The following is a 17,359-nucleotide window of genomic DNA, read 5'->3' on the forward strand; positions in this document are numbered from 1 at the left end:
TGTGCTCTCTCACTCTGTGTAAAATAAATAAAATTTTTTTTAAAAAATTGAATTCTCTTAATGAACCTAAAACATTCATTAACAACCTCACAACATCCAATGAAATGAATCATGTGCCAAGTTACTAAGCTGACTTCTGTAATATAAATTCCTACCCAGTCACTAGCTCTGGGATCCTGGATATTTCATATACTGTCACCGGTCCTCACATTTTCATCTTAAAATGCATTTACTTTTTACTAAACAAGAAAAAGAAAGTTCCTTCCTCTGACATTTTGTCCTTCTATTCTTGTAATTTAATGAAAATTCAAGAAGGCAATAGTGAAAGTAATATTAATAGTAGTAGGAAACATTTGATTAGTTTACAGTGTGCCAGGCCTAAGCACTTGACATATATTAACCCATTTAATCTTAAATAGACTCTCTAAAATAATGAGCTTTCTGATCTTTCAGAGTTCTCCTGGTATTTTGTTTTTTGTTTTGGGGTGAGGTTTTTTTTTTTTTTTTTTTTTTTTGAGATTGTATTTATTCATTCATGAGAGACACACACAGAGAGAGGGGGAGAGAGAGGCAGAAACACAGGCAGAGGGAAAAACAGGCTCCCTGCAGGAGCCGGATGTGGGACTCGATCCCAGGACCCTGGATCACGCTCTGAGCCGAAGGTGGACACTCAATCGCTGAGCCACCCAGGGGCCCCCTTTCTGGAATTTCGAAGCCACTCCCAGGCAGCCTCTCGTGGTGGCATCTTAAATAGGCCTCTTGAAGTTCCCCCAAAGCTCTGGTTTTAGATCCAAAATATTTCTGGAGACTAAAATTACAGGTAGAGTCCTACTGTTTATTTGCCTCAGTGATCTAAGTCATCAATCTGCTTATTTCCTTCTGGGAAGTCAGCTCTGTACCTGAGCTTCCAACTATATAACTCTCATTTGTCACTTACAAAGCATGGAAACTAGAAGCTGATGGTTTAAAGTGATGTTAAAAGCTCCTTTCTTTGAGGGCTCTTTCTAGCCCTGGATCAGAACCCGGACTGTGGTTCAGAACATCTTGAAGCCTGTTTTATTGGAAATAGCTCCAGATACAAGGCCTGACTTCATCCAGCTGTGCCCTTTCCTTGCTTTTTTCCCCTCTGTGCTGCGGAAAGCTGGGATTCACTGGGGCCACTGGAAAAGACTTGATTCCCTTGGATTTCCTGCTACTTTTGTGAGCACAGTACCTTGATCCCCCTCAGGACCACTCTTCCCAGTTAGCCTTCCGCCTGCATCTACCTGGACCCCAGCTGTCCTGTTCTTTCCTCTCTAGCATTTGTCCCACAAGAATCCCTGCTCTTCGGTTCAGCCATTAAACTGGAGCCAGCTTTCTACCATCTTCTGGCAGGAAGAGTTAAGCTCTGCTTCCCCGTCCCCTTCCCCTCCCTTACGTCAGTTTCCTAGCTGCGCAGGGCAACCAACCGCAAACACCACCTATCAGCTTTGCTCTGCATGTCCCAAGTTGCCACCCCGTCCCAATCCCCTGGTTAGATTTCCTTTCCTTCTACAATGCTCCCTTTTACATGTATTTTCTGACAAATCCCTCCGGATTCTGTGTGGTGAATACCAAACTGCAGTAAAACCTAACCTCTGTCGCTTACGCTGCCACCCTGACCTCCTTCCTGAACTCGTGTCTTGTTTCTAAATATATGATCAACAGTTCCCTTTGCATCCATTGCCATGGCCTCAGACTCGATGCCTTCCCAACTGAGCTGTTCCTTCATTTCTATTTTCTCCTAATGGCATCACAGTCTGATTCTTGTTTGTTTCTTATACCCTTGTTCAATTAAATGCCACATTTATAGATTCTACCCTAAAAGTTTTCTTTTTTAATCCATTTCCTCTCAAGTTTCCTGGCACTGTCCTAGCAGATAGCCTGACTTAAGCTTTCCACTTTTGAGAGAGAAAGCTCACATATGGCTACAAGAACCCAATTAAGCCAGAGTTAACACTATAATAAGAATGAGAGATTCAGCGTTTCTAGAGATTCTAATTTAGGACTAAATGTTATTTCTACCAGTATTTTTGGAATGACTTAAGTTAATCCTGATAGGAATCTGAATGAGAATTAAGGTTTTGCAGCCACCATAAAAAAACAAATTATGTCAGGAGGTGATACAGCAACAGTTTTAAGGGGAAAATGTTCATTATTTTGTCATAATCAATGAAATGTCAGGTCAAATCAATGGAAGCAATTGTGGTGCTATTATTTCAGTGAAGTATTGAGAAAAATAGTAAGAAGGAATCTTCTGGTATCAGATTTTCCAGCCCTGGTTGTGTAGCCCCAGGCGGCCTGGCCTCTCTGAAGTGTATCGCTTTGACTTACAAAATAACAGGATTAGCCTAGATCCCACTTGCACTCGCTCCTATTCTCCTACTCTCCTATTACCTCTTTCTCTGTCTCCAGAAAAGTTCTGTCAGAGGAAGGAACTTTCTGGGCTCTCTCTCTTCATTTTGAAGAAACGAATCCACGAACTCTCCCCACCTCCTAGCAAGCCCTGCCACATTAGCTAATTTTTATGGTCGTTTCCTATGCTAAGGCCTAGGGTCTAAATTCACTGGTATTTTTACTCTTAAATTCTTCTAAAAATGATTGCATACCTAGATCATCTTAAAACTCTTTTCCCTGCATGGATTGTTGAAGAACTTACTTGAAAGAGCCAGCTGTTCACATGTGTAGGGCTGGAAGGGACTCCAGGATTGAGTGAGACAAGGATGGTGGGCCCCCGCCAATCACACTCTTGCGAGGTGCGAGCATGGGGCAAACTCCTGTTGTTCACTTCAGAGAAACAGCTTCCCTCTTCCCTTTTCCTTCCACTGAGCTACCCTAGTACTTAATTTATCTCTTCTGATGTTAATTCAATTCAGCAATTGCTGAGTGCCTACTACAGGTAAGGCATTTTCTATGTTATTTTTAATTACGTCCATGGCTAATTTCCCCTTCTGGATGGTCACCTCTTTGATGGGAGCCTCCTCTTATTACTTCTTATCCCCAGTGCCAAGCACAGTGCCTTGGGCACAACTAACACATAGCAGACATTTTTGATTGAAAAATAAATAAATAATAGTGGAAGTGGAGCACACCTTTTTGAAGACCTTTTGATAGAAGTATTCAAAATTAACAACTATGACTAATTTGCTATCTGGGTTCTGTGCCACTTACGCCCTTAAAATTGATATTATTTTTGAGACTGACAGTTCCTAAAACCAGGAATGGTGAAGTCTAATGAAGGACAATATACCATTTGTGGCCTCCAAATCCTAGAACATTTCCTTTTCCCTGAAACACTAAGCTACTGAAATTCAAACCTGAAAATTCCTGGTGGGTTGTGAGTGCAATGCAGTTCTAGGTTTTGAGTCTTCTGAGTCTTTTGAGCAATCTGGGTGCTCACAGAGTGATTACTGAGGACATTCAAGAACTCTATTATTAAAGTTGGATTCAGGGGCCCCTGGCTGGCTCAGTCAGTAGAGCATATGCAACCCGTGATCTCAGGGCTGTGAGTTCCAGCCCGACACTGGGTATCCAGCTTACTTAAAACAAGTGAGTAAATAAAGTTAAATTTAATTCATAATTCAGGTATATTTTTTGGTCAAACTGAAGGCATTAAGGTAGTTAGTATATTCCTCAAAAATATGGTGGAATAAGCATACATTTCACCTGCTATTTTGCTATTTTCCTGATGTCAGATACAGATTGAGAATAAAAAGAAGAATATACCATATGCTGTGTTCTCTATCCCACATCATCGCCCCACCAGAAATAACATCACACGGACACAGTTGTCTGGTTTTAATTGTAACTTATGCAAAAAATTGGGGCTGAAGTTCTACCCAACTACTGAAACAGCCAATGCCAACTTTGGAAATAGGCATTTCCAATAATTAAATGTTATTATAGATATTAAAGGAGATATATATGTATGTATATATACATACATATATGTATATATAGATAGAGAGAGAGAAGAGAGGGAGATAGAGAAGGAGATTCTTCAATTCAAACAAATGTATGCTTCTAGCTATATGGCTTTTCATGGATTTACCTTTCTGTATCCTAGGATTTTCCTTGTTAGATGTACTGTGGTTTAAGAAATGCAATATTTTAGGACCTTCTTTTTTCATCATACCATTAGCCAACCAATTTTAACAAACTAGTGATAAAATATAATGTATCGAGATGACTTTCACTTAAATTATAAAGTCTATACAGTACTGATGGAGATCTGTTTTAAATTCTAAAAAAGCCAAAGGCAGTGAAATATCTTGAGCATTTGAAATATTAATCATATTTTAAGAAAGAATTAAAAAAGGCAATGAGTTCCCGAAATTAGTATCCATCAATTGAAAACTGAAAATGTCAACCGATTAACCAGCTCTATTGTCTGTACTTTGCCAAGTAGTCAATTTAGCTGACTCTTCCAAATCAACTGATTCCCAGATGCCAGGAAAACAGTTACATAATTGTTAGTCATTAAGTTTCCAAGAATTATTCCTACCAAGTTTCAATAAGATCATGGTTTTCTTTTGGCCTTCATGACAGGGAAGGTTTATGGGATCCACTTCTCTGTATATTCATAATAAAAATCATTCCAATCAAGAGAATCTGTAATTTAATGTAGAAAAAAATGAGCACTCACAATAGAGAAGCATGTAAATATCAATTAATAACCAGCCGGAACCCCAACATTGTAACCTTAGGCTAATTATGTCTAAAATGGATATCGAAGGCATAGATTGATCATTCTTGACTAGAAGATGGCAGGCATTTTCACTGTTACTAATGTCGCACTGTGTGCTTTACCTCTGAGGGATGGATCTCTTAGGTGTATTGGATGCCATTGAGAACCACCTGAATACATAATGAATATACTTGCATTTAGCAATAGGGGAAATAAAATAATCTCCTTAATATAAAAATGTATTAACTGAGAACTTTTTAGTGAGTAAAAATAAGATTTAATAAGACTGTAAGTGTGTAATTATGTGTGTCATGAGTGCAATATCTGACCTTGCTGAAGGGATTCGCCTATCAGTAATTCCAGAGCAAGAAGGCAGTGGTCCTGTGGACACTTCCAAAACATCTCAACTAAGTACCTGCAAAAACAAAACAGATCAAAAGACCAACCACAGAACAAGGACGGTATTTCAAATGTACCCGTCTGTTATCCACCAGTGTGTCTCCATGGTTAGAACAGTGGCGAGGGCAGCCTTAGACAGGACATACTAGATGCTTGATAAATATTTGTCGAATCAATAAATGGAATCAAAGCTGGGTGAAATTGATTGTTTCCATAGTTCCAATTCTACTGTGAATTTTAAAAACTGATAGTTTTTGGTTCCTCAATATTCCCTTGAATCTTATGATTAGAAACAATGGTGAGGTGACAAGTATCTTGCATTGATTGCCCTGTTTTATTTGTGTGTTCACAGGCAAATGGACATAGTTTTGTACATATGGAACATGAAAAAGCTGTATTACTACTGAAGAGTTTCCAGAATACAGTAGACCTAGTTATTCAACGTGAGCTTACTGTCTAAATATTTTTTATAAATAGTGAAGATACGTCTAGCCAGACCTAATGTTCAAAAATAAATTTATACATAGAAACAAATTTTGCCAATTGCTGGACCAATGGCAAACATTAGTGCCAAATGTATAATACTATATGTTAGCACTGATCATCCTTAAAAATGTTAACTATATAAATATGATGTTCATGTGGTTATGTATTAGTTTTAATTGTCAGCCTCTGGCTGTGCATTGGTGCAGTTTTGTTTTTGTTTTTGTTTTGTTTTTTTTTAATCAAATAAGTTTCTTCTCGAAGTGGATTTCATATAATTTCGGAGCACGGAAGCACATACAAGCTCTTTACGAATTCTGCTCTCCATCAGAAACACTGCCTCAAAGTTGTATATGCCTTTATATAGAAAATACGAATATAAAGAATTGTAATTCCCATTAAATATTTCTAGCACAGGTATATGTTGGCATATATACAAAAAGAATATAGAGAAAACAATATTTTCATAAACTAAACATCTCGGATTGAGAAAGAAACTATATCTTAAAATAAGACTTTACTATATTGAATCTTTTTCAATAAAAATTACATGATAATGCCTTATGAAAGTAACTGTACATATGGTATAAAGTGTTTATACTTGGTTCCATATTCATTTGCTAAATTCTCATTAACACAGAGTGAAATATTTCATAAATTAGCCATTTATCTCTGGGACCGGAATAAAAATAGGACAAATTAATTTGTTCAATGCCTTTAGCTAATTATAATACACACAGAATTAAGAAACAGACTAAAGGTCATTATAGATAAATCCTTTTCACCACAAATTTATGCAGTGAATGATGGGTGGCAGGAAAGATATTGCTTTATTTCTTTCAAGTTTATGTTGATTATAAACTGTAGCCCCTGTGCTTTCCTTACTTGTAAATGTGGAATTTATTTGTGTGTTGCTTTATCTAATTTGCTACTTTTAAATAATTTAAAATGAGTTTTGGAGATTGATAAAATTTATCATTAAGAAAGACCGCTGTTAGAAAGTTATGGTGGATGATTAAAAAACTTTGGTATTTAAATATGAAACTTCAAATATAATTTCTCAGAGCTGTGGTCCCACTGTATTTATTAATGTCAGTGCCTGTTTTTGTGGGCAAAAATAGGGAAAATACTTTTTTTCCAAAAAAGTTTCAAAGTATACAATCCTGGGTTCTGTCTCACTGGAAAGACAAGCATAGTCGATACAGAATTCGTTATTTTTACATTAGAATTGTTTTCCTCTATAAATGATCAAAATCCATTTTATAATTCTTTAAAATATTTCTTTTATATATTAGTCATTACTATGATTAAAATATTAATTTGGAATTTCAGAATAATTTCCCAGAGTTGGGTGTATGCATGCTCTCTCATATTTCCACATAGCTCATTATATACATATATATACATATATGTATACATATATATGTATATATATAAAATGAATTTAGTTTACATGCTAGTGTTTCAAGTATTCTATTAGGATTTTCACAATAGTATCATGTATTGATGTCACCAAAGCTCTGAGAGTAATATTTGTAAGTTAACTGTTTTATGGGGACATTGAAAATACTGTATTTTTGTAGGGTCTATTAAAATGAGTGTCACTTATTAGAAGTACAGTGGTATTTTTTGGCAATAGAATTTGTCACTTGAAGGCAAATGATACTTCACTTTATAGATGATGCACTAATTTTGATGTTGCTTTACGTCAGGGTGACATTATACCATGATTTTATAGGGTTTGACATTTAGCAAATGATTAAATGATTGGCCTATTTAATATGTTTCCCAGAAGTAACTTTTAAATGCATTTTAATATATCGACAGTTTCTGATGAGAAATGTCTTTCAGAGCCTAATTTTCTTTGTTAAAAACTCACACCAAACCACGGTACCACCGCTTCCAGCTGCTATGATAGGATGATCGTCATTAATCCAGATAGAGACCCCCCACTGGCCTCACCAGATCACTGAAAGGAAAAACAAACTCATGGGTGTAGTCTGGTGGTCAGTGAAGCATCTCAACCCGTCCCATCAGTTTTGTTTAATCTTTCATGGGAGAGGTAGAAGAAGAGCCACATATAGGACTTCCCAAGTCTCTTATGTCAGGTTTCCACATCAAACCCAGGGCTTCAGGAGATGCTTCTGAGGCACAGAGCTAAAAGGATCATAGTAATCACCGCTGCCACTCCTGGTGTGACAACGTTGTCCTGGGCCAGTATTTTAACCTTTCCTGTTGTACAGGAAATGAGAGAAAGAGAAAAGGGATTCCTGACCAACTGGAAAAGAAATGTGATGTGCCAAAGCACTTCACGGTCCATTGTACTGCTATGCTGCAGACTGAGAAGAGGCAGGTAATAATGAAAAAAGGCTTTTTTTTTTTTTTTTTTAGATTGACTGAAAAAAAAAATCACTAATTACTTGAAGGGGTTAAAAAAATCTAATTCATTCCACAGATGACTAAAACCAAAAATACATTAATTTCTGAGTATTGACTTTTGGAGAAATGGGTTCTATTACCTGAAATTGGAATCTGGTGCATGTTAACAACAACAACAAAAAAGTTAAAGTTATGCCTTTTTAAAAAAGAGAATCGACAACAACGAAGAATGAAGGAGTGAATTTGTGATGACTCCAATAGACTCACCTCTTGGTATTTGATTTTTATTGAGATCTTTTCTACTGAGGAAGCTGTCTATATCTAGCGGATCAATAAGACATAATGATGAGGAATGGAAAACACGATGGTGGAAAGAACAAGCACTGAAAAGTATTGGTAGAGTTCCTACAGATTTTGAAAGCCAAGTAGACATGCGTGGACGATTTTTAAAACGATTTACCTGACTTATAATACACTGCCTCAAAGGTTCTCTCTTATGATACTTCCCATCTTCCAGACAAGTCACCAAATACAGTAATTTTAAAACATAACTGTACATTTGACAAGGAATACTCAAAATCAGTATAATGTGCTGATATTTACAACATGCTAATTTATTGCTCACTGAAACCTATAAAATACATGCGTCCCGGGTTAATCAAAACTGTTGATTATGTAAACTTCAAACAATCCCAGTTGTTTCTGGGTCTTAGACTGGATTACGACTTGTAAGATGAAAAGTAGTTTTAGTGAGGATGACAAATCAGCATCAATTTGTTTTTAATTTTAAAGACGATTGTACACATATTACTAATATGATTCCTTATTTTAAAAGTAGGACCTATTTTAGCAGGTGAACTAAAGAGTATATTTAGACAGAGGAAAATGAAGAGATTAGGTTTATACATTCAAATATGAAGTGAAAAGTATTTGAATTTGCCAAAATGATTAGATGAAGGGAGCCAGAAAAACATTTTACTGTAAATCATAAAATCATATTTAATATCTTCACCAAAATTTAAAAATTTGGAAGACATAGTGTGTTCGTCAACTTGTCTTTTCATTGGCTCTTAATACTGTCCTCCATCGATTTCTGGCCCGTCATCGGCACACACATCATGGGTATGTTGTTATCAAGAGGCAAGAATACAACATAACCAGGTAGGGAGGCACATTGGTAAAGGACTATCACTCTGAGCCTTTGATATATTCAATCAGGCACTATGTTTGCCTGATTGTTGATATACTGACCAGCATTGGGTTTACTAGAACAGTAGGTCAGTAGAAAGTTCTGCAACATAATGAAATCCAATAAGTTGAGAAGATGGGTCCTTTTTCTAGCATCCAGAAAAGCAGGGCTGAGTCTCCAGGAATGCTCCTCTCACAGGAATGCTAAAATCTTTCTGAAGCTCAATAAAATATTCAAACACTGGGTTGGTGATGTGCCCTCTCTTATGGTTGGTAGTGACAGTGACCTCATCATGTAGGAATGGGGGGGGGGGGATCTGCAGATTTGAGATCACCTGCATGAACTTTTTTTCCTTAGCAATATAACTGCTTTCCATTAAGAAAAGCATCCTGCCTTGGCCCAGAATATTGCCCCATGGCTCCGTCAGGCCATTCCCCAAGTGTATGTGACAGTGAGAAAATAGAACGCGGTGGAAGAGCAGATGTGCATGGTAGAAAGCACGTGGGTTAATACCATAGGAGATCTTGGGTGCCAGCTCTCCTCTGCATCCATTCGGATTCATTTGATCTAAACTCTTCCGAGAATATATTTTCTGAAGCAGATGCAGTCTGCTGTGTGAAACTCAAAGCAGATGCAGTCCAGCTGGGTAGCTGCTACTTTCTGGACCTTCGGGGGGCATTTCCGTTTCTCGTACGTAAAACTGGCCTATCTTCGTTGCTGCTATTGCTGCTGTAGATTCGTCCCTGTGACTCCCTTTGGTGTTCCAGATGCAGTGGATGGCCACTTCTGTCCTGCTGCACAAGGATAAGAGGCCTCCTTAGAGTTCTCGTTGTTTGGAACCCCTTGAGGATCTGCTGAGGGTTCCAGCTTCCAGTTCGGGAAGAACTTCCTTGGGTGACCAAGGAACGGGGAGGGGAGTAGTAGCATTAACCGAGGTGCCAAGGTAGAGCAATTCTGTCTCTAACAACAAACCAGCCTCGTGTGCTAGGGGGAGGGTGATAATGCCTTAGTAGAACCAAGTTTCCACTTCTGTTCTTAGAATGTAAAATTTTACTGTATCAATGACTCAAAGCCTGCCAGCTGGTTTGTTATGGGGAGAGGTTCCAATCTTCCTCAGGTTTGACACTATCTGTAAGAGAATGGTTTGGAAACTCTCCTGTGAGGGTCAAAGTTGCATGACTTCTACTCTGGAGAATTCAGAGATTTTTGATATATGGGAGGGGCTGGGGGGACCATACACTCAAGTTTTGATAAAAAAAAAAAAATACATGAAAATCTAGGACTATTGAATCCCCTGGACTCTTAACTATATGATTATCTTGATCTTCCTGAGAGCAGTTCTAGGGGAAGTAAAGAGAAAATCTTAGGGCAGGGGAAAAATTCACTGGTTCCAGCTTTAGAAGGTTTAGAAGCATTACTCCACCTGCCAGTTTCCCTGGTTGGATTTTGTTGTAGGGAGTCAGCTCACACTCTGTAACAACCCACTGAGCACTAAGCAAGATAAGAAATGGGACCAGATGTAAGAGAGGCAGAGAAGACTACCTCTGCAGCTGCCCTGAAATCTCCCCAAACGATGCTCCAAAACACTTTTTGTTTGTTTGTTTGTTTGTTTTGGCCTGATTTTGTTAATAGCAGCACATCAAAGAGTAGAAGATCATGAAATCCAGGCAGGGTTTATGTAGAAAGCACTGAAATCCTGTGCCTGTGACTCATTAGCCTGGGGTTGGAACCAGTGTCAGCCCGACCTGAAGAAAAGGCCCTGAGTAAACTTCTACAAATATTATATTCAAACTGAGCATACTTTTCAATGTATGTGGGAATGAGTGTTGAGAAAAGTTGAATAAATCATCCCATCTTTCTCTAGTTTGAGTACATATATTTTTTTCCTAGAAACTATCACTGTTGCACACTCATTTGTGCCAGGCTTTCCTTTTGTTTCTTTGTGTCTTTAAAATAACATAAGCAGCCTATGGTCGGGTCACTCCCTACCTGAAGTAAAAGATCTTAGAACAGACACTTTTTTTTTTTTTGAGACTTTTATTTTTGCCAGAAAACTCCATATTTTCTCCATAGAAAGACAATTACTACAGCTGAATCTCAGATGACCGAGGTACGTCATTCAAAATTCAAAACATTTGGGGGAATTTTATTGAAGAATAGAATGAGAACAGTAAGTGCAACGCTTATAAGCATTTGTTGGGCTTCAGCTATCTACCAGGCCCTGCAAAGGGTATATAACATGATCTCCTCTGCACAGAGTCTCACAATCAAGTGGGAAGATGAGAGAGCTCCCAGGAAAAAAGACAGGACAAGGCAATGTGGTGAGTCCCTCTGTCCTTGCCCTCAGCCCATGTATCACAAAAGGAAGTAGCATCTTTATCTGGTCAACTGTCTTCTGGGGTTGAGCATGGCTGATCCCTCGGAGCTGTAGATAGTTCTCCTTACGGGTTCTTGCGGCCTTTGGCGGCCATTATCAATATTCGGCAAGATGTCGGGCAGTATTTGATAGGCTGTGAGTGGCCAAAGTGGAGACTTACTGGACAGGATGAGTAGCGGCCGTAGTCCCTCGAATCTGTGGAGAATTTTGTCAGTTGGTTTGTTGCAAAGAAGAGAGAGAATATAATGAAAAATGTACTGCTCAGCCTGGCCCAGCACCGTGTCTATCTGCCCCCGACATGTGGGGGAAAGACATGGAAGTGATGAGTTCTTTAAAAGGCGTGGGCTTTTGGATGAGGAGGCTCTTCTGTGTTACGTCCCCCGAGGGTTGCTCCTATGACTACCGCCTCTGACAGACTACGGGGAGCGTGGGAGTCGTCGGGATCCAGTACTAGAAGGAGGCACCCGGAAATGCAATGAGCTGGATGTTCCTTCAGCCAGCCGCGTTTCCTGTTTGTTTACCTCACGTCCTTTGATGGGGAGAAGGACATTTCCACTGCACCTGGTTCATCCCGTCCCACGAAAATACTGTTTGCGTGAGGTGGGATCACACGTATTTACACACCACGGACGTCCATTCATTCCTCCAAGGAAGTTGGATTCCTCTGAATCTAGGAATTACTTGTTGCTTCTTCACCCTGCCTGCACCTCGTCCGTGTTTCAGACCCCTGGAAATCCTGAGCTTTCCCTGAGTATTTCCCGTGCTTGGCAACCTCAGCCTCTGCCCACACTGGTCCCTCCACCAAATCCTCTCCCCATCCTCTTCCTAAATTACCAAAATTATATGCAGCCTTCAGAGTCCAGCTCAAGCATCACCACCAAGATAAAACTGAGAGAAATTTCTCTTATGATCATAGTCATATCCGGTTTTGGTGTATTTATAGCACTTATCCCATTCCACCTAAGCTCATAGCTATTTGTTACTTACGCGTCCTCTCCTATCAACTGTACACTCCGGAGGGGATCAGAAACTACTTGGGAGGCTTCCAGACCGAAGAGCTGCAGAAGGCACTTACGGTTTTGCTCACCATGTATCGTTGGGGCCTGTCTGAGTCTCAGAAGCATAGTAGGTGCTCAATAAATGTTTATACAGTGATCACACGGATGACAGGCCTGGCACACAAACACAATAAATATCAAATTAAATGGGAAGTTGGTGTCCAGCTTGCACAATCTTACACCACAGACGTTTCACTTTCTCAGTTCATTCACCATGCCTAGGGTTTCTGGGGGGGTTCAGGTTTTGGTTTTTTTAATTCTCCCTTTTAATCTAATTCCCCTGCCCTCCTTTAGGCTCTTCTGTCATGTGTCAGCAGTTGTGTTTCACTTCTCTTTTCTGTGTCCTAAGGACCTTAACACCATCCAAAAAATTTAAGACATGGCTTTTGTTCATTGACCTGGAATACATAGCACCTATCCTTTTGATTTGTTTGGGTTTTATTTCTTGTCTTGGAAGAAGTCGTGCATACAGACTCCAGGAATGTTTCAGAGGAACGAGTGCATGAATTTCAACTCACAGGGCCGTGGTTCTGACTTAAAGGCATCTTACAGATAATAAGCCTAGTTCCCTCATTTTTTTGGAGGCCCAAGGCCTCAAGAGGTAACATGACTCCGTGCGTGGCTGGATCTGGTTTTAGACTCTGTTTAACGCTCTTCTTCCTGTACGTTGTGACTTGGTAGATTACTTTGCAAAAGCTATTTTTAAAATTTGGAGGCATGAAGAATGGTTAAGAGAGTTGGGTTGGGTCGGGAATGGGGTTAGGGAGAGGTGGTTGGGCCGAGGGAGTCCCCACCCTATTTTAGCTCTGGAAGTAAATGAAGCTTCTGCCTCATGCTGCCTATTGTACAATAAAGAAGAGTCGTCCACAGGCCTTTGGCCACAGTTCAAGTCTGACAAGGCTTACACGCTGCGTTTTGGCATCATTTCGTGGATGGCTTCCACCTGTATCCCAAAAGTGAAAATGTCTTACCCTCCAGCCAGAATTATCAAGAACTGCTGCAAAAGCTGTAACATGCCTATTTAGATAAGTCACAAGAAAATGTTGGTTAACTGGGGGAAACCGCTTGCCCCCAGCCACACTTTTACAGAGGTCAGAACCTGGCCTGTTGCTATGGAAGTGGAGAGAAAGCTATTTATGCTCCACCAGCATTAGCTTCTTTAGCTACATCCCTTACAGGGGGAAACGGGGACTCCAGCCCCTCAAAGGAGAAACAGGGGAAAGGCCTGGGCTGGTACACTCCTCACCACAGTTCCTTTATTACCTGGTAGGATCTTGATTTCTGTGCCTTTCTTTCTCAGCTTTCTCTCGGAAATATTTCTCGAATTTTTCCATTTGAGTTGGAAAGCACACTGACTACAGAATTTAGCGAAGTATTCTCAGTGTTAAATCCACGTCTCATCTGCCATTTTGCTTATACAAAGAATATCCATTACTTTCCATTCCTTTGTACGAGGAGAACTTGCTATCTCCTGACACAAAGAGAACTTGCTAGATGGCTGATAATGGCTTCGTTTGGGGGATTTTTTTTTAAATTCTAGAAGCCATAAGTATACACTGAAGGAAACTTTCATCATTATTTTCTTTAAGAGTTTGGTGCCTCAGGCTCTCCATAGGTCTACACGTTGGTCTCACAGTTCCGTGTTTATGTATTTGCAGAGGAAAAGGATGCCAATGTCTGTGTGAACCAACGGAGATGAAAATGAAAAGTAAAATGAAAAGTAAAGTGACATTTTAGAGTCGGACGAGGATTTCAGAATAGTGAAGAGTGCTTCATGTTAGGGAAGAGCACTTTAGCATCATGAGGGTGAGGACAGACTCGAAGGCTGGACGCAGGAGAGAAATAAGGAAGTTATTAGGGATGAATGGAAAAAGGAAAAGGAGAGGGAGAAGGGACTGACCGAGGCTCACAGAGGCTGCCTGACGGACACCGGATCGGCCTGGGGGCGGGCGCGCTCCTCTCTCCCTCTCTGTTCTGTCTCCGGCCGGAAGCATGGTCTCTCGGCTCTTCTTGGTTTCTGGCCTCCCTCCTAGTCTCCAGAAGTAGGGAGATCTCGAAATGAAAGAATAAGGCATCTAGCAAAATTATTTCTCATTCTATGGCTATTTATTTCCAGAAACTTCCTTCGTAATGCCATGGGTAATTTGTGAGGCAGGCAACCTCTCGGCCCGAAAAAAATCACCAAAGTCCTCTCACTAAAGAACAACCGTCATCACCGGGCAGTTTTCCGAGGTCCGGGCTAATGTCAAACACGACCTGGCACCTGGTCCCCGGGCTTCAGGGCGACGTCGTCGAGGGAGACAGGCCGGCGGCCGGGAAGGCGGCGGCGGACACAGGCCTGGGCCGGCCCCACCCCCGGTGCTGGCGCGGCGGGCTGCGTGGCCACACTCCCGACGTCCCCGGTCCCGGGGTCCCCGCCGCGGACAGGCCCAAGCCCCGGAGCGGGGAGAGGGGGATCCGCGCGGCGGGCGCAGTCCTGGCCGCCTCCGGGAGGCCGAGCCCCGGGCCGTCGGGGTGACCCGCGTCCTCCGGCGGCCCGAGCCCAGCTCCGGGGCCCCGACCCCCGCCCCCCGCCCCCCGCCCCGCCGCGTAGCCCGCGCCTTTCTCTGAGACGCCCCTTGCTAACCTCCTCGAGCGCCCCGCGTGTGGGTCCACGTTGTTTCTTTTCCGACCGCTTCGTCTTTTCTTCAACCCCAAGCAGAACGAGGAGAACGTGCTCCTCCGCCCTCCAGCCTCTGCGCAGCCGCGTCAGAGCCGCGTCAGACCGCGTCAGAGCCGCGAGGAGGGCGGAGGGCGGAGGGCGGAGGGCGGAGGGCGGAGGGCGGAGGGCGGAGGGCGGAGGGCGCGCTCTCTCAGGACGAGCGTCCGACCGTCGCTGGGGGCGGGTCTCCGGACGGACTTGGTCAGCCGCGCCCGCCGGTCGGTCAACGGGCGGGAGGGGCTCTGCCCGCGCTGGGGGCGCCGCGTGGTCGCGGCACGGCGTGCAGCAGGCAGCGCGGCGACACACCAGGGCGCGGCCGGCGAGCGTCCCAGGCCGGGCTGGCGACCATCTCCCTGAGAAGCTCCGACTGGAGGCGCGGGCTCGGACACGCGGCAGTCCCTTGTCTGTTGTTTCTTTCTAGGTTTTCACGTATTTCTGAAAAATGATAGTTACTGGCCCTGCGGTGCAGGGGCCTGGCTCAGCACAAGCCGCTCGCAGCTCAAGCACTGCACGCTCTGTTCCTTGGTGGCCCCCCCGCAAGCGCCGCCAGCGCGCCCACATGCAGGATTCGCCCAGGCCCGGGTGTGGGCTGAGCGCGGCCGCGTCGAGGGCTGCCCAGGCCCCTCTCCCAGCCCTTCCGCGGCCGAAATCCGCAGCTTGTCCTTGTTGAAAGTCGCCGTAATGAAAACACCTTGGCTCGCTGCACGCTCCGCGGAGGCCGCAAACGTTCACGCGCAAAGGACGCCGAGGACCGTGGGAGACGGAGATGAGCGACGGTGCGGAGGAGCCGCGTGGGCGCACACACGAGGCGAGAGCGGAGAACCACGCAGTAGCGCCTTCCCTCCTGGCCCGATGCGACGGCGGACGGCCCGTCGGCTGGATCCGGGTTTTTTAAGATTTATGAGAAGGTGGGGCGGGGCGGGCACAGGGAGCGGTAGAGAGGATCGTGACCCCGGGGTCGTGACCTGAGCCCAACCACGAGCCGAGGCTGGAGCGGGAGGCTGGGCGGCGCCCTCCGCGTGACCTGGGGTCGTGTGCGGAGGCTCGCGTTCCCTCCCCCGCAGGCAGGCTCCTGTCCCCCACGTGTTCTTCCCCGAAGCGGACGCCGTGCGGCGCGGGTGGAGTGGCGCGAGCCGGGCGGCCCCACGCGCCCCCGCGGGGAGGCGGACTGGCGGGGCTGCCGCGGTTCCCACGCGCCCTGGGCTTCGGCTCCCGGGGAGGCTCCCTCACCGGCCGAGGCCGCAGTCACGGAGGCGGCGCCGCCTGACGGGGAGGGACGGGGCGGGGGACGCCTGCTGTCTCTCGACGCTTGGCTTTCAACTGAGTCACTGGCGTGTGGCCGCGGGGGCACGTGACACCTCCCAGGAAGCGAGCATCGCGGCCGAGGCGCCCGGGACCCCCGCCCCAAGGCCTCGGAGGGCTGCGGGGCCACCCGGCCACCCCCGCGGCACCCGGAACCGGGGCCGCCCCACGTCCCCGACATTGTCCTCGGGGACCAGGCCGTCGGGCCACGCCGGCGGGAGAAGCAGCGCTGCGGTTTCCCACCCAACAAAATCCTCGCGTTTTCGTCTGTTCTTTGAGATTAAAATTAAGGATTTTATTCTAAGGTCGGGTAAGAATTAACCTAGAAGCGGAACTGCAACCCCGTGATAAAAGTGGGCTCGGCACGCGCATGCCCGAGAACGTTCTGGAAAGTCGGCTGCCCTGCGGGGAGTCCCGGCGCGTCGGACGAGGAAACGGAGCTCCCAGGCCCGTCCGCCGCGGAGGCGCAGCGGGCTGGCGGCGGCCGTGACCTGTGCTCGTCCCGCAGAGCCAGCCGGTGGGCGCTGCCTCGGGGTCCTCGGGCGTCCTCGGCGGCGCGGGCAGGGCGCACGTCCAGGGCCCGCTCGGAAAGACGTCGTTCCTCGCGCTCTCAAACGGCCGCTGGTGTTTACCGGCTGTGGCGTGCGGCGCCCCGGGTGCTCACACGGGGAGGCCCGGGCAGCGGAACTTTCTACCGCGTGGAGCCCACGTGGTCCCCTGAGTGCGAGACGGACCTTCGGCGCGAACGCGCAGGGTTCAGGCCCGA

At 44.5% G+C, this 17,359-nt stretch overlaps 2 protein-coding genes and 1 long non-coding RNA gene across 11 annotated transcripts in view; 1 reads left to right on the top strand and 2 right to left on the bottom strand.

The window, feature by feature from the left end:
* The window catches only part of LRRC7 (leucine rich repeat containing 7), a 491,781-nt gene extending 484,353 nt beyond the window's left edge, over positions 1 to 7,428 (top strand). For all 9 annotated transcript variants that reach the window (XM_072834031.1, XM_072834030.1, XM_072834033.1 and 6 more), the window contains one exon: positions 5,457 to 7,428. Coding sequence is in view for 8 of the 9 variants with exons in the window: in XM_072834030.1 (XP_072690131.1) it covers positions 5,457 to 5,564 (108 nt within the window). In the remaining variant the exon portion in view is untranslated. The remainder of the gene's footprint in view (positions 1 to 5,456) is intronic.
* The window catches only part of LOC140637771 (uncharacterized), an 81,314-nt gene that overhangs the window by 63,629 nt on the left and 326 nt on the right, over positions 1 to 17,359 (bottom strand). Inside the window, exons 2-3 of the long non-coding RNA XR_012034802.1 lie at positions 5,035 to 5,120; positions 4,523 to 4,629 (exon numbers count right to left, since the gene is read on the bottom strand). This is a non-coding gene — a long non-coding RNA (uncharacterized lncRNA). The remainder of the gene's footprint in view (positions 1 to 4,522; positions 4,630 to 5,034; positions 5,121 to 17,359) is intronic.
* On the bottom strand, positions 5,784 to 16,774 carry LOC140639207 (uncharacterized). Its single transcript, XM_072837696.1, has 5 exons — positions 16,522 to 16,774; positions 15,851 to 16,167; positions 15,217 to 15,708; positions 14,491 to 14,642; positions 5,784 to 9,946 (listed from the first exon to the last, which is right to left on the bottom strand). The coding sequence occupies exons 1-5, from the start codon at positions 16,772 to 16,774 to the stop codon at positions 9,778 to 9,780; spliced, it is 1,383 nt and encodes a 460-aa protein (XP_072693797.1). The 3' UTR covers positions 5,784 to 9,777.

This window comes from Canis lupus, chromosome 8 (genome assembly GCF_048164855.1).
Source record: "Canis lupus baileyi chromosome 8, mCanLup2.hap1, whole genome shotgun sequence".
NCBI lineage: Eukaryota > Metazoa > Chordata > Mammalia > Carnivora > Canidae > Canis > Canis lupus.